The sequence below is a fragment of the Pseudonaja textilis genome, chromosome 2 (genome assembly GCF_049901715.1).
Source record: "Pseudonaja textilis isolate UNSWEBS1 chromosome 2, rPseTex1.2, whole genome shotgun sequence".
NCBI lineage: Eukaryota > Metazoa > Chordata > Lepidosauria > Squamata > Elapidae > Pseudonaja > Pseudonaja textilis.
Window position 1 is genome coordinate 22,423,195 of NC_141991.1, and position 15,331 is coordinate 22,438,525.

Here is a 15,331-nt window from a genome sequence, read left to right on the forward strand (position 1 = left end):
TCATGTTGGCCACATGACCACAGAGACGTCTTTGGACAGCGCTGGCTCTTCGGCTTTGTAACGGAAATGAGCACCACCCCCTAGAGCCGGAAACGACTAGCATGTATGCTAGCACAAAGGGAACTTTTACCCTTACCTTTTAACTTTGAATGATCATTAAACAGATGATTGTAAGTCAAGGATTACCTGTAATCTTTTCATTGCCAAATACCAGTATGTATTTATGATAATTCAGGTTTCTCCTGAATAGAGACTTCCTCCTATTTGAATGGTGTCATTCTGTCATGCCCTGAATAATGAATTTGTATGTAGCAATAGCAATAGCACTTAGACTTTTATACCACTTTACAGTGCTTTTTACAGCCCTCTCTAAGCGGTTTACAGAGTCAGCCTATTGCTCTCATTTTACCCACCTCGGAAGGATGGAATTCTGGCTGAGTCAACCTTGAGACTGGTGAGATTCGAACTGCCAAATTGCAGGCAGCCAGCAGCCAGCAGAAGTAGCCTGCAGTACTACACTCCAGCCACTGCGCCCCCAAAGTGGCCTCCTGGAGTCCAGTTGTTTTTAGTCTGGATGTACAGACACCCTAAGAGTATCTCCACCATAGTAAAGTGAAAGACTTACAATTTCACATGAAGAAAAGGTAGTGTGTGGATAAGCTAATGACATATTAGCCCAGAGTTGCTGTATTAATGAGATGAGATAGAAATTTAATAAATAAATAAAAAATAATAAACTATTTAATACTTGAAGTTAAATATGTTTTGCCTGTCAATGTTCTGGCCGCAGGCCAGATCTAAGCACCCTGCAGGCCGGATCCATACCCCAGGCTTGAATTTGACACCCCTGGTTTAGACTGTGAGCAGCTTTTGGTACAACTACGGCTGGAGTCTGTCATAGACAGTGGTGGGATTCAAATGTTTTTACTACCAGTTCTGTGGGCGTGCAGGGGAAGGATGCTGTAAAATCTCCAGTCAGAGGTAGTATTTGCCAGTTCTCTGAACTACTCAAAATTTCCGCTACAGGTTCTCCAGAATTGGTCAGAATCTGCTGAATACCACCTCTGGTCATAGATATCCAGAAAAATAGCTGAATTAGTATGCATCTATAACAAGAAAAAAGTGTATTAATGGCACTTAGAATCACATATTTGCTTGGCATAATAAATGCGGAGGGTCTGGAATTTTCAATTGGCAATAGGAAAAAAAGCAGTGACAATCAGCACTGCCAGAGTCACTATTTATACCTTCCTCCTGACTTTGCTATGTTAATTAATACCTGTGAGTGAAGAGAAAGATACCATTGTTTAAATCCAAACTGAAGTGAATTGTATGCATTGTCAGGAAGTTTGATTCTCTCCCTTTAAGCTGAAGTGAGGACAATAGTTCCCTTGTCCGCCATAGGTGATAATTGCCATAGCAAAGCAAGGAGGGCAGTATCTCTACCAACTGTTAATATTGCAAATCTCCCTCTAATGAATCCAGGTTAAATATCCTCCTTAATACAGGGAGTCCTCGACTTACGACGACAATAGAGCTCAACATTTCTTTTTTTTTTTTAAACAATTTATTTTGGGTTTTTACAAAACAAAAAGAAAAATAGAGCACAACTCAAAACGCCCTGACGATGTCTCCTCGAATGGTGATGCACTGACAATGAATGTTCTCTTCAAAAATGTACGTCCCATACATAGCATCAGTGTTTCACGTCATCCTGTTCTTCAATAAAGTATCAAGATCTACGTTTACGGTCTGGCTTATTGAAGGGTAAGAGGATTTAACTGCGTATCAAGCTACACACAGAGCAACGGGTCGCGAGGACAGAACATTCATTCTGTATTATTACACTGCCCTCCATGGTGTTTGTGCTCTCGCTAAAATTAAGACCAAACTTGGAAGCTTCTGGAAGGTCGCCCATCTGGAAGGTCAAACAAGCCAGCCTGGCAAATATGACCATACACTCAAATCCCACCCTTTTTTTAATGTGAACTTCATGCAACCCATGTAAAAAAAAAGGGAGAGGTTGGGCTTTGAGTGCAAAATTTAAGATGCTTCTCTTGACTTTTTTGATGATGTCGCATACGTCCACCCCACTCCATCCAGAATGCCCGTTTTGAATAGAATAGAATAGAATAGAATAGAATAGAATAGAATAGAATAGAATAGAATAGAATAGAATAGAATAATAGAGTTGGAAGGGACCTTGGAGGCCCTGCTTAGGCAGGAAACCCTACACCATTTCAGACAAATGGTTGTCCAATCTCTTCTTAAAAACTTTCAGTGTTGGAAGTTGAGGTACAGCCATTGCCTAAAGCAACACTGCTTTTTTCCAGGTACCCTGGCTGGGACGTCCTGCGACCACCCACCGGCTACGGCAAGTGGCTACCTGGCAGCAGCAGCTGTGCGCGATGCATCGTCTGGGAAAGCAGCACCAGTACGCGGCTCTCTATCTTCTGGCTATCAATCAACTGCCTGACCTCAACGACTCCTATGGGACTGAAGGCCCAACCCGCTACTTCCACAATGCTTTGAGAAAGAAGCAGGTACCATCACCTGGCATCAATCCTTCTAGGACGTGCTGTTACTCCAGCGGCAAGAGAAAAACACGGGAACAATTTTCCTGACATTTGCTTGCAGGATGCAGAGTGGATCTTGCCGTCCCCGAGCAGATATCCTGAATGAGGAAGGACGTCTCAACCCTGTGTTGGAAGATGATCAAGAGGGGCCCATAACCCGTTCAGAGTTTTTGCAGTGTAAATTCAGCACCAGAAAAGTAAACACAGATGGCTGATGCTTCATTTAACATCTTTATAAACATATTAAGTAAATTTTACAATACCAGTTGTAAATTTCTCCAACATGGAGCAAACTCAAACAGAAGCAGACATGAATTCAAGATGGCAGCGCCCAACTAGGAAGGTGAGGCTCTCGCTCCTGGAGCACTATCTCCCTATAAAGCCCACCACCTGCACCAGAAATCACTTTTAAAGCTGCCACCTGCACCAGTAACCATGAGTAAACCAGAGCCCCCAAAACAAGCCCCAAAACGCTAGATTCCGAAGCCGTGGCGCCCTAATAATGCTGGCGGAGCTCCTGCTAACTCATCCGTGGCCCTCCTCTCCTTCCCCAGAGAAGTGAAGCTCTTTCCACTGAGCCCTATTAACCACACTGGTGGAGCTCTTGAACTGGATCACTTGGAGCCAGCGGAGTGCAAACACAACGTACCTTCATTTAAATCCCTCACACAGCTGATAGAAGTATCTTCCACGCCAGACAACGTATTTCCATTAATATCCCCAACACAGTTTCCCCAGAGCCACATCGGACAGCTGGCAGGGAGAAAAAAGGAGGGAGGAGAAAGCCCTGGGGCTCTTAGGAGCCAAAAGTCACCCCTGGACGGCAGAGGAATGCTTTGGTGGTCATGAGGAGAGGAAAGTCTCCTCGACTGACCCGAAGAAAACCCCTCCATCCAAACTAAAAAGAGAACTGCCAGCATGGCTAAATCGAAGCCAGGAAGGCAGCTGAGATGGAAGTGAAAAAGAAAGGAAAGATCTTGTAACAGCGTGCTTAGTCTTGGTAAGAATCACTCTAATTTCTGCAGTGGAATTTTCCTTGGAAAGTGGGACTCAAAGGAGGAAAATAGCTGTGATTAACGATCTGGAGTGACTGTCAGATTTAGTTACAAAAAAAAAAGATATTGCTACTGGAAGTAACTTTAAAAGTAAAGGACAGATTGGATTGGTTAACCCAAATTTCTGGACTGTATTTTTACTACAATTCAACTTGAAGAACTTTAGGAAACTATTGGAAAACAATCTTATTCAGAGACATATTGATTGTAGTTAAAGTGTTTTAATTCAGCGAGATTTGCTCTCTTTCAAAAATCCAGCCTGCTTTGAACATCTTGTTACAGCCTATTGTTTAGAGTAATAGCAGCAGCCATCAGAGCAATAAAATCCTTCCACCCAGTAAATCACAGCTGCTAGTAAAATAATTAACCCTTTCATTGCAGACTCTCAATACTACCTCATTACTTTAATCAAACACTGATTAATTCATTACCTCAAAACTTACAACTTTTCTACCTCATCACCTATATCAATGAGTAGATAATCAATTTCTATAAAATATTTCATTAATGGTTTAATTGTGTTAGTATTTGGGGATAAACCCCCAAGCAGAGTATGCAGCAGCAGTCAAGCCAGGCTGGCAAATGAGAGAGAGAGTGGGCCCAAGAGTATACACACACTGGAGACAAAAACACTGTTTGTGGTTTTAAAATAGTTATTTAATTCACACAGAGATTAAAGAAGTGTCATTCAGTCCATATGTCAGTATCCAGTATATCAATCCAGTTACCTAGTTCATTAACAGTCAGTACAATGTTCTTATCTGCTTGTATATCTTCTCCTTCCGATACCTTCCTCTCAAGGACAACGCTGAATCCTCAGCTCACCAAACAAACAGTCCTTGTGTTCAGTTGAAATGGTATCTGGCACAGTAGCCATCCAGAGTAAGCAGATAGACGTTCCAGCAGGCAGGCATCAGACCAGGAACAGAACCAGGTGCATCCAGAAGCCAGGTCTATTACGTTTCCCTTCCTACCTTTATTACTGCCTGCAACCGCACCCACAATGACTTTGCAGTTTCTTGCTTAAAGCTACATAGACACTTAATCCTAGGTTTACATATTTATTCAACCCAAACCTGGTTGGTGTATCAATATACCCAACAAATTGATTTATTGTTTTAATTGATTAGTGTGATTAGAGTGTTTGGTGCAAATAGTGTGATTACTGATTAGTTTAAAAGATCAGGATTCATGTAATTTAATTGATTAGTAAAATCAGTGATTTAGTGAATTTAATTGAACAGTGTCATTAATAATTAGTGTACTTAATTGATTCACAATTAGTGTAATTAATTGATTAGGCTGATTGTTGCTTAGGAAAATTATTTGACTAGAGGGATTACTGCAATTGATTGATTGGTGTGATATTGGCTATTTGATTACCCAAAATTGTTCCATTAATTAATTTAATCAACGTACCATCTTAACAAACCTACCATGCCAAGAAAAAAATCCAATGCCAAACCACAACCTAAAGAGAAAGTAATCCCCACCAATGAACCACAAGACAAGACAAGCACATGCCTTAAATACTACAAAACTCTAAAGGATAATGGAAACTCCATCAAATGTTCTCTATGTAACAAATACACTCATCATGACTGCTTGGGATTACCCGAGCAAATGATTCAATATCTAGAATCATCCAATGAGTTTCCATATCTCTGCAAATCATGTAGACCCAAACTGGATCTGTTGGAAAGAGTTGATACCATTGAAACACGAATAACATCCCTTGACACCATAGTAGTATCCCTTTTAAGCAGCCTTAAAAGAAAGATTATCCAACCTTGCAAAAAAAGACACAACACTTAAAAACCTGAACAATCAATAGCTACAAGCCACATCTCTATCCAACAACCACAACCCAATCCACAACCCAATCCACAAAAATACATAAGTCAGACAAATAAAATACAAGCTGAATAGTCAAGATCTTGTTGATGATCCAAGCTCTGTAAAGGACCTTGGAATACTCATCTCTAATGATCTAAGTGCTAGAGCCCACTGTAACTACATAGCCAAAAAGGCATTAAGAGTTGTTAACCTAATCCTACGTAGCTTTTTCTATGGTAATATCACACTACTAAGTAGAGCATACAAAACATTTGCTAGACCAATACTCGAATACAGCTCATCGGTCTGGAACCCACATTATGTATCTGATATTAGCACAGTTGAGAAAGCCCAGAAGTATTTCACAAGAAGAGTTCTCCACTCCTCTACTCGTTGTAGAACACCTTATGCCACCAGACGTGAAACTCTAGACCGAGAAAACTTTGAATTACGCCGTCTTCAGTCTGATCTAAGTATGGTATATAAAATCATACATTGCAATGTCCTACCTTTCAATGAATACTTCAGCTTCAACCATAACAACACAAGAGCACACAATAGATACAAACTCAAGGTTAACTGCACCAAACTTGATTGCAGGAAATACGACTTCAGCAACAGAGTGGTCAATGTCTGGAATACTCTACCTGACTCTGTGGTTTCTTCTCCAAACCCCCAAAACTTTAACCTTAGACTGTCTACTATTGACCTCACTCACCCCTTTCCTAAGAGGACTGTAGTGGGCGTGCATAAGCGCACCAACGTGCCTACCGTCCCTGTCCTATTGTTTCTTTTATTTTTCTTATATGTACCCATTTCATGTATTCATAACTATGTATATACTTATACCTATTATCTTGTAAGCAATTGACAAATCAAATAAGTCAAATAAATAAAATAAATGTTACAGGTTCAGAGCAGAACAGCAACTCAACTCCAGCAGACAAGCAAGCAAGTTAGTTTCTCTTTCACTTTGGAGCTGAGCATAGAACAGAGATAAGCCACGCCCAGATTCTCTCTTTAAGTTTCAGCCCTCAACTCAGCTCTCATTGGCTGGCCTTGTTACTAAGCTCTATTCCAGTTCATGAATATACTTGGACAGTTTTGATGAATTATTCCTTCAGGACCATCTAGTGCTGCCTTATTCCCACCAGAGCGAACCTGCAGGTGGTCCTTGACTTACAACTGGTTGCTTAGTGACTGTTTCAAGTTATGAAACACCCCCCACCCCCCAAAAATCTACTTATGATCCTGATTTGAAGTTCCCAAAACCAGCTCCTCCTGGGGTCATGTGATCACATTTGGACACTTGGCAATCAGCTTGTATTTGCAGCTGATTACAGCATCCCACAGCCATATGACTGTGTTTTACAATGTGTTTTTTTTTTTTTTTGCTGGAAATTGGTGTTTACATCTGGTTTCCAACAGCAACAACAAAAAAAATCACCCGTTGGCTAAAATGGGTTCACTTAACAATTGCTGCAATAAATAAATAAATAAATGTAAAATTAGACACAGTCACAGAGTGACCCAGCGCAACTTATGATTGCAATTGCAGGCTCAGTTATAATTGTTAAGTCAGGGCACACCTGTGCTTGTTATGCTGAATGAGTCTTTATATTTGGACGTGTTTTAGTCACAACAGCCACATGGAAAAGATGGTCCTGGACCAGTTCTCCTCCTGCACCACTTGAAAATCACTCTCCTCCTCTTTCAGTCATTATTGCTCTCAGTATGAAATCAGAGCTATCCCTCTGTCTCTGGGGCGTGTATGGTTGGTCTGTATGGAAAAAGGAATCTGACCTGGGTCACCTATTACAACTGTATTTGCACAGCATCTCCCTGTAGTAGAAGGACCCAGTCAGGGATGACTTACCGGTAGCGTGGAAAAGGTATGAATAATGCCCTCCTCTTAGCTGCCACAAAAGAGGCTAGAGCAGGGGTGTCCAACCTTGGCCACTTTAAGACTTGTGGACTTCAACTCCCAGAATTCCTCAGCCAGGAATTCTGGGAGTTGAAGTCCACAAGTCTTAAAGTGGCCAAGGTTGGACACCCCTGGGCTAGAGGGTTCTTGATAATGAACAATAACATCATTGTGGCATGAAAAAACAATTACTACCAACCTGCCTTCCATCGAGGACCTGTATACTGCAAGAGTCAAAAAGAGGGCTGTGAAAATATTTACACCCTCACATCCCGGACATAAACTATTTCAACTCCTTCCCTCAAAACGATGCTATAGAGCACTGCACACCAGAACAACTAGACACAAGGACAGGTTTTCCCCGAAAGCCATCACTCTGCTAAACAAATAATTCTCTCAACACTGTCCAGCTATTCCCAAAGTTTACTACACTACTATTACTATTAATCTTCTCATCACTCCTTATCACCCCTCCCCTCCCACTTGTGACTGTATGACTGTAACTTTGTCGCTTGTATCCTTACAATTTATATTGACTGTTTCCTAGTATGATTTGATTGCTTATTGTACCCTGTGACTATTATTAAGTGTTGTACCTTGTGATTCTTGACTCTTGACAAATGTATCTTTTCTTTTATGTACACTGTGAGCATTTGCATCAAGACAAATTCCTTGTGTGTCCAATCATACTTGGCCAATAAAGAATTCTATTCTATTCTATTCTATTCTATTCTATTCTATTCTATTCTATTCTATTCTATTCTATTCTAAGAGCTGACATGAAGATGGGATGGTCTTCTTGGATGGAATCATCCATCAACTAAGGCAAAGGTGGGGAACCATGGCTCCCTTATGACTTGTGGACTTAAACTGGTTGGCTTGGGAATTCTGAGAGTTGAAGACCACAAGTCATAAAGGGGCCACAGTTCCCCACCCCTGAACTAAGGGAAGGCAACTCACCTGTCTTCTCTCAGATAAGGATGTTGATTAAAGAATCCGATGTTGGAGATAGAACTTGTTCTGATCTCCCATGAGCACTGTAGGATGCAAGACTTTTTTGTCTGCTGTGAAGCTGCTGTGCAGAGGTGGTATTCAGCAGGTTCCGACCGGTTCTGGAGAACCAGTAGCAGAAATTTTGAGTAGTTCAGAGAACTGGCAAATACCCTGTCCCCATCAATTCTCTGCCTCCTGAGTCCCAGCTGATCAGCTGGGTCTCCTTTTGTTGCCCTGCACAGGAGGCAGGAGAACGGTGCTGGAAAGCAGGTTAGTGAGGTGGGGAGGGAACGGGGATTTTGCAGTATCGTTCCCCTGCCATGCCCACCAAGCCACGCCCACAGAACCGGTAATAAAAAAATGTGAATCCTACCACTGCTGCTGTGATTTTCTTCCTTGCCAGAAATGGTCTACCTGCTGATGATCTCCATGTCGTCATATCTCTGTAAATAAAGAAAATACGATGGATGAATGAAATGGAAACTAATCAAGGGGAGATCCAATCTAGAACTGAGGAGAAATTTCCTGACAGTTAGAACAATTAATCAGTGGAACCGCTTGCCTCCAGAAGTTGTGAATGCTCCAACGTTGGAGATTTTAAAGAATAGATTGGATAGGCATCCTTCTGAAAAGGTGTAGGGCCTCCTGCTTGAGCAGGGGTTTGGACTAGAAGACCTCAAAGATTCCTTCCAAATCTGTTATTCTGTTACACAAATAATATAAGTCTTTAGCGATTTCTTTAAAAAAAAGGTGGGAGGCAAGGTCAAATAAACAACTGAAAACTTTCACTACTCCAGGAACTGATAGCCTAACAGTAATGATCTTCATCTCAGGACAGGATAAACGGCAGATAAATTTAATAAATAAACAGGTAAGTAAGTAAGTAAGTAAATCTCTACAGTTCTATTTCAGCTCTCAGATCCCTGTATTATCATCTGCTCCATAACTTTCTGTGAACAACTTATCCAGTTTTCCTCTTTCCCCAAATAAGCTCTTGTGAAGTCATTTCAAAGAGGAATCCCTTCACCGGCAACGTATAAGCTCTTTAATACATTTTTGTAGTTCCAAAAAGAAGGGGAGGGAAGAGATACCAGGCTTCAGAAAGAGCCATGGTGCTGGCCTGTAAGAATCGCTGGTGTGGAGTATATACATATGAACAATGAAATCAAGAATTTTCCAAAATGATTCCTACTGAACTGTAGGCAACTATAGTTTCATTCAATCTCCCAACAGTGGGGGCTGAGGCCAATGGAGAGATAAGGCCACACACACACCTCCCCATTGGAAGAAATGTCCATCTGGGTTCAGTTTCATGTGGAAAGAAAGACACTGGAAACATGGAGATTGCTGGAAAGATGGTTTAATGGTGGACAGCAGGACCACATGGGGGTTAAGTCCTGGGCAAAATGGAGAACATGGGTGAGAGAGGGAGAGATTTATAAACCTTTGTTGGGCTTTGATCTTGCTTCCTGTTCCTGTGGCAAGAAATGTATCCTGATTGGTTGTCAGACTCCCATGAGGCCATGCAGGGGCAATTGTAGGTTGTCTTGAGTCCCAAGCTTGGCTGAATCTTGCTGGCTGATATAGTCTTCCCAAGTACCATGTAGTAAAATGGGTAGAGGGCTAATCCTATCATGTCCTGAGGGCCATGTCTTAATCCCATCAACCTGGAGCTGAAGGTCTTTTGTGTTGTAAATAAGATGTCTTTTGTCTTTTTGGGGCTACTACCAAAGGTGGGGGCCGCTTTCCATTTCTCCTTTTCGCATCCAGGAAGGTAGAATATTCTGCCTTTTGAATATTTCCTAGAATATTTCATTCTTCTAGTAGCGGGGTAGGTGCTAACTTCCTACCCCCCCCCCCAACTCATTTCAAGAAATGAGCCTGATGTGTCAGCAACCTCACACGAAACACCAAAATGTGATTGATGGAACACCCAAGAGAGAAATGGGCAATGGATAGCATAGCAGGAGTCCTTGAAATAGCCACATCCAGATGAAACAGCAAACTCCCACGCTCCAAAGATATGAAAAGCAGAAGTTGGGGCAGAGACGATTCGTCCTATTCCTGTTGACAATGTGGTTGCATTCACTGCTCTTCAAGGCCAGCAGTTTGGTTGCTGGTGACTCTTTTTTTTTTTTGAAAATGTTATTTGGGTTTTCACAAAAAAAAAAAAAACATAATACAAATAAAACATCTCTTTTTGAAAATAACATGGTCCCGGGTTACACTTCTTCATATAGACACAAACTCAATTTCATGCTCATTTTTGTGTTCTATTCCATATCTTATTACTGTTTTACATTTTCTACATAGTTTTTCCCCTCTTTTAATCTTCTCAACTTTATTTTGATTATCTCATCTCTGTTAGGAATAACAAGGTTATCTAACATAGTTTGGGTAAAATAATATATATAAACTATGATTGTAAGTTTAAGTGTGTGTCACTTTAAACTGCAAAGCATGTAATTTTGGGTGCGATGTTGAACCGCCATAAGAGGGAGCAAGAGAACCTGCTCATCTGCTGACGATCCCTGACGATTGCTGACGATTGACTGGTTTGCTGGATTGATGGTTTGTTAACTGCGTGTTTTTCCCTACTGTTGAGTTGCTGAAGGAAGAGAGGAGTTTTGACGAGCTATCTCTACTGCGAGGAGATATATTCCTGGACTGATATTTGTAAGTTTACTGACCTCTTTTTCGACACTGGAATTTGCAACTGAATACTCCCCGGATGGACTGAATTAGTGAATGATATATGGACTGTTTTGACTATGCTAAAACTCTTACTGGAATAAACTATTTAACTAGCACGGTGTATCTGTTTTACTGAGTGTAAGCTACAAAAACGTTTATCTCACATATTTTGCCTGCCTGCCTGACTGCCATGCAGATTCTGCTAGGGTGTATCCCTAACAATCTCAATTCAAATCATTATATTTATACTTTTGTCTGTCCTGTTTCAATTTCATATTATCTTTTCTCATTAAACAAATTTTCTCCTTTAGTTACTAATTGGAGTATGACACCTTTATATCTTTTAATTTTATCCATTCAACTCTTATTTAAGCTTCAATATATACCTTTAAGATTATAACATTCAATATAATACATAACTTCCAATCGAATTCTGCTTGGTACATTCTTAAAATACACACTATATTCTTAAAAAAGGATTATAAATATATGTAAATAAAACACTCATTCCATTCCAATTCAATTCTATCATTAATATTCATTAAAATCTTAGCATCTTTAACATTTCTTTTGAATTAAATATATTTCCTTGGGAACACTTATAAACTTTCCATAATTAATTCCCCCCCCCCCCCATATTTCTCTTCACTTATATTTTATAAATTAAAATGTTCCCATCCTTTCCTAATTTAATTCTCTCATTCGCTTTATTTCATTTGTTTATTAACAAACATTCCACTAGATTACAATAAATATTTTATCCATCATTTTACGCATATTTTCAAAAATTATTTCTATTTGTAATATAACAATACTATCTTATGTACCTTTGCAGAATCCCTTTTACAATTAAGTTTTCACCCATTATCTCTAAACAGGCTTATACTTTCAATTCTTATACCTTTGCCCTGTTTCTCTATATCTTGTTTCTATCCTTTATACCTTCTTTTCCTTTCCTTCTTCCCTCTCTTTTTCTCCCTCCCCTTTTTACCCCCTTGTCTCTCTACTTCTAATTCTCTCGTCTGTAATCCCCTCTTCTGTTGCTTTCTAATATTACACTTATTTTTCAAACTATTCTTCTTTTTTTTTGGTTGTTTTTTCAAATCTTAAACTTTTCATTCTCTTCCCCCCCTTTCCTTTTTTTCCCCCACATAAAATTACTTGATAATTAAAGATGGCTTCTTCTTTGTCCCAATTTTCTTGTTCTGCAAGCGTTTCTTGTTGTTTCTCATAGTTCCAGATCTCCATTTCTAAGAGTTGAAATACGAAGCCAAAAGAACCTCTCCCTTCTTGTGCATCTTCTTTGTACTTTTTAAGTTCCATTTTCAGTTCTTAAAAAAGTGCCATTTTAAAAACTTTTAAACAACCACCCAATCGATTTTAGTCATTTAAATGCAATAACCAAAAATCCAGAGATCACCAAGTAATCCAAATAATCCCAAGATGTTTCTTCTTACTTCTTTTTTCCACTTTTTCTTCCTGGGGTTCTACTATTTTGTTGCCAAGTTTTAGTTAAAATGCATCTTTTAGGAATCTTGTTGAAGTTTTAGTTCAAGCAGTCTCCTCCATTTTTCCATATCCTGCCCTTTTATTCTTTTTCTCTCCTTTCCTGCTTTTAAAAGCTTTTAAGTATCCAGAAATCTTTATTATCCCTTTGACATTTTATTTTCAGCTTAAATGCCTGTTGATGTCAAAGTTGATTTTTTTTTCAATTTCTTGCTTAAGTCTCTTAGATGTCAGTATATGGGAAGGGAAAAGAAAAAAACCAAAACCAAATCCTTTCCATTCCCTCTCTCCTTCGCTGCTTCAAAATCTTCTTTGGGAACAATGTTTTTTTTTATAGTTTAAATTCCAGGGTACCTTGCGTTGTTGCTTTTGCAGTTTAACCCGGTCAACCAAGACTTTCTCTTCTTATCTTCCTCCTGCACATTCTTTTCCGGTCGAGTTCTTTGAGGTGGCCATTTCTGACCACCACTGCAACTGCCTTCGGGAAAGGGAGTAATGGCCAGCTGAGGAGGAGAGATCTGGCTCTCCTCAACCCTGCTGGCAGTCTCCCCCCTCTTCACCACCTCTACGGGGTGGCTTAGCCCCGAAACCAGCCGGCTCAGGGCACTCCGGTGGCGAGGACGGATTGAAACTGCGCACGATCGCAGTTTCGGTCTGTCAGCAAAGAAACTCAAACCGGAAGTCCAGTCGCTGGTGACTCTTGAATTGGCTTCCTGCCAGCACGTGCCTCTCTCCCAGCCACTTCTCCAGCTGTTGCCTGAGAAGAACTATGGTACATGGAAGCAGCTGGCTTGCACATGGCAGGCCCCAGACCTTCTGAACCTCACTTCTAACCCTTAAAATGGGCATAATTGAGTGGGGAGATCAAAAAGAGATCGTTGGTCAGGTTTTTGAGTCCATAAGTCTATTCAGGGAACAATGCACTTTTGCGCACAGTCTGGAGTTTGATCCTGACTGGCTCAAGGTTGACTCAACCAAGGCTGGTAAAACAAGAACCCAGATTATTGGGAGCAATGTGCTGATACTGTAAACCACTCAGAGAGTGCTCTAAGGCAGTGGTCCCCAACCTTTTTTGTGCCGCGGCCCGGTACTGGCATCACAAAATCATCCACGGCCTGGTACCGGCATCAGCACGCATGGCAAGGCAAGCCGAGCAACCAGCCAGCCAGCCGTCCCCTGCTTCTCCCCGCCACCTTCATCTCCTCCTTTGTACCTGTGTTGATGGGCTTCGCGACGGCTTCAGGATGGTCGCTCGGCTCGCCTTGCCATGCGTGCTGAAAGAATCCTCGCGCCTTAGTTTTGTTCGAAGCCGCCCTGCCCTCGATGAAACTAAGGTGCGAGGATTCTTTCAGCACCCAAACGCCGCTTTCTACCAGGAAAAGCTCACTGGAAGCACTTTTTCATCAAAACAAGATGGCGGCGCCCAGCAAACCGGCGGCCCAGTAGAAATTGTTCCATGGACCGGTCCCGGTCCGGGGACTGGTGGTTGGGGACCCCTGCTCTAAGGCACTATGGAGCAGTATATAAGTTTATTGCTATTCAGTATATATACTCATATAGTAGTATGTAAGTCTTATTGCTATTCTGTATAATTTGCCTCTGGAGTCAGATTTGTCATTTTCGGGGCTGCAGGAATGGAGCTTGGAGCTTGGCCAATTGCACCACAGTTTTGGCTCAGGATTTCCTAGAACACCCAGATCCTTTTCACGTATTCTACTCCCAAGCCATCCTGTGTTAGTCACTTTCACTTTTTTTTCCTCCTGGGGTTGACAACTTCACATTTCTTCCTGTTACATTTGGTCTTTTTGTTTCAGCTCAATGTTCAAGTCAGTCTACATCTTCTGAAATCTTCTCTTCGAAAGTGTAATCCACTCCGCCTAGCTTTATGTCATCTCAAAATTTAATAGTCATTTTTCGAGTCCCACAATCCTTCTTTATCCCTAAATCCCAGCCTGAAACCCAAGTATTGTGAGCGGGATAATTAATTCAGGAGCTTTGGCATGGGTTAACATGTTGGTTTGTGTTTTCGCTGAGTCTTGATGCATTTTTCAATGCTTTTTTTTTATTTTAAGGATGCAATGGTAAGCCACTTCTGAAAAATATTGCCAAGAAAACTACAGGAACTTGTCCAGGCAATGTCCAAGGATTGGTTATGACTGAACAGAAGAAGAAAAAAAAATAGAGAGCCAATTGGGCGTAGTGATTAAGGCAGCAAGCTAGAAACCATGATGTTTTAAGTTCTAATCCTGACAGATGAGTCATCATGGGCCAGTCCCTCTCTTTCAGCCCTGGGAAGAAAACAATGGCAAACTACTTCTGAACAGCCTTGACATAAAAACTGCAGGGAATAGTTCAGGCTGTCACCAGATGTCAAAAACTAACTTGAAGGCACACACGTACATATAATAATAGCACTTAGACTTATATACCACCTCACAGTGCTTTACAGCCCTTTCTAAGAGGTTTACAGTGTCAGTATCTTTCCCCCAACAATATAGACCCTCATTTTACCAACCTTGGTAGAAGTCTTAATCATCCTTGAGCTGGTCAGGATCAAACTTCTGGCAGTGGATGAATAAATAAATATCCTGCACCTCATTAAAGATTTTCAGGATCTTCTGCTGATTTACAGCTTGACTTCTTGGTCATATCAAGAGCGTGGCTGCCCTACAGATCTATGAAAAAGATATGGTTTTCAAAATCTGGAGTAGACTGCTGGTAGCTCTCCGTTCTGAAGAGCGTGTTGT

At 40.9% G+C, this 15,331-nt stretch overlaps 1 protein-coding gene and 1 long non-coding RNA gene across 2 annotated transcripts in view; both read left to right on the top strand.

Moving 5' to 3' along the window:
- The window catches only part of LOC148126808 (uncharacterized), a 39,759-nt gene extending 36,215 nt beyond the window's left edge, over positions 1–3,544 (top strand). The window contains exon 5 of the mRNA XM_087923503.1: positions 2,334–3,544. Within this exon, the coding sequence (XP_087779629.1) occupies positions 2,334–2,624 (291 nt within the window). The 3' untranslated portion in view covers positions 2,625–3,544. The remainder of the gene's footprint in view (positions 1–2,333) is intronic.
- LOC148126807 (uncharacterized) overlaps positions 1–6,696 on the top strand; it is an 80,827-nt gene extending 74,131 nt beyond the window's left edge. Inside the window, exon 2 of the long non-coding RNA XR_015741583.1 lies at positions 6,222–6,696. This is a non-coding gene — a long non-coding RNA (uncharacterized LOC148126807). The remainder of the gene's footprint in view (positions 1–6,221) is intronic.
- Positions 6,697–15,331: the final 8,635 nt, after the last annotated feature.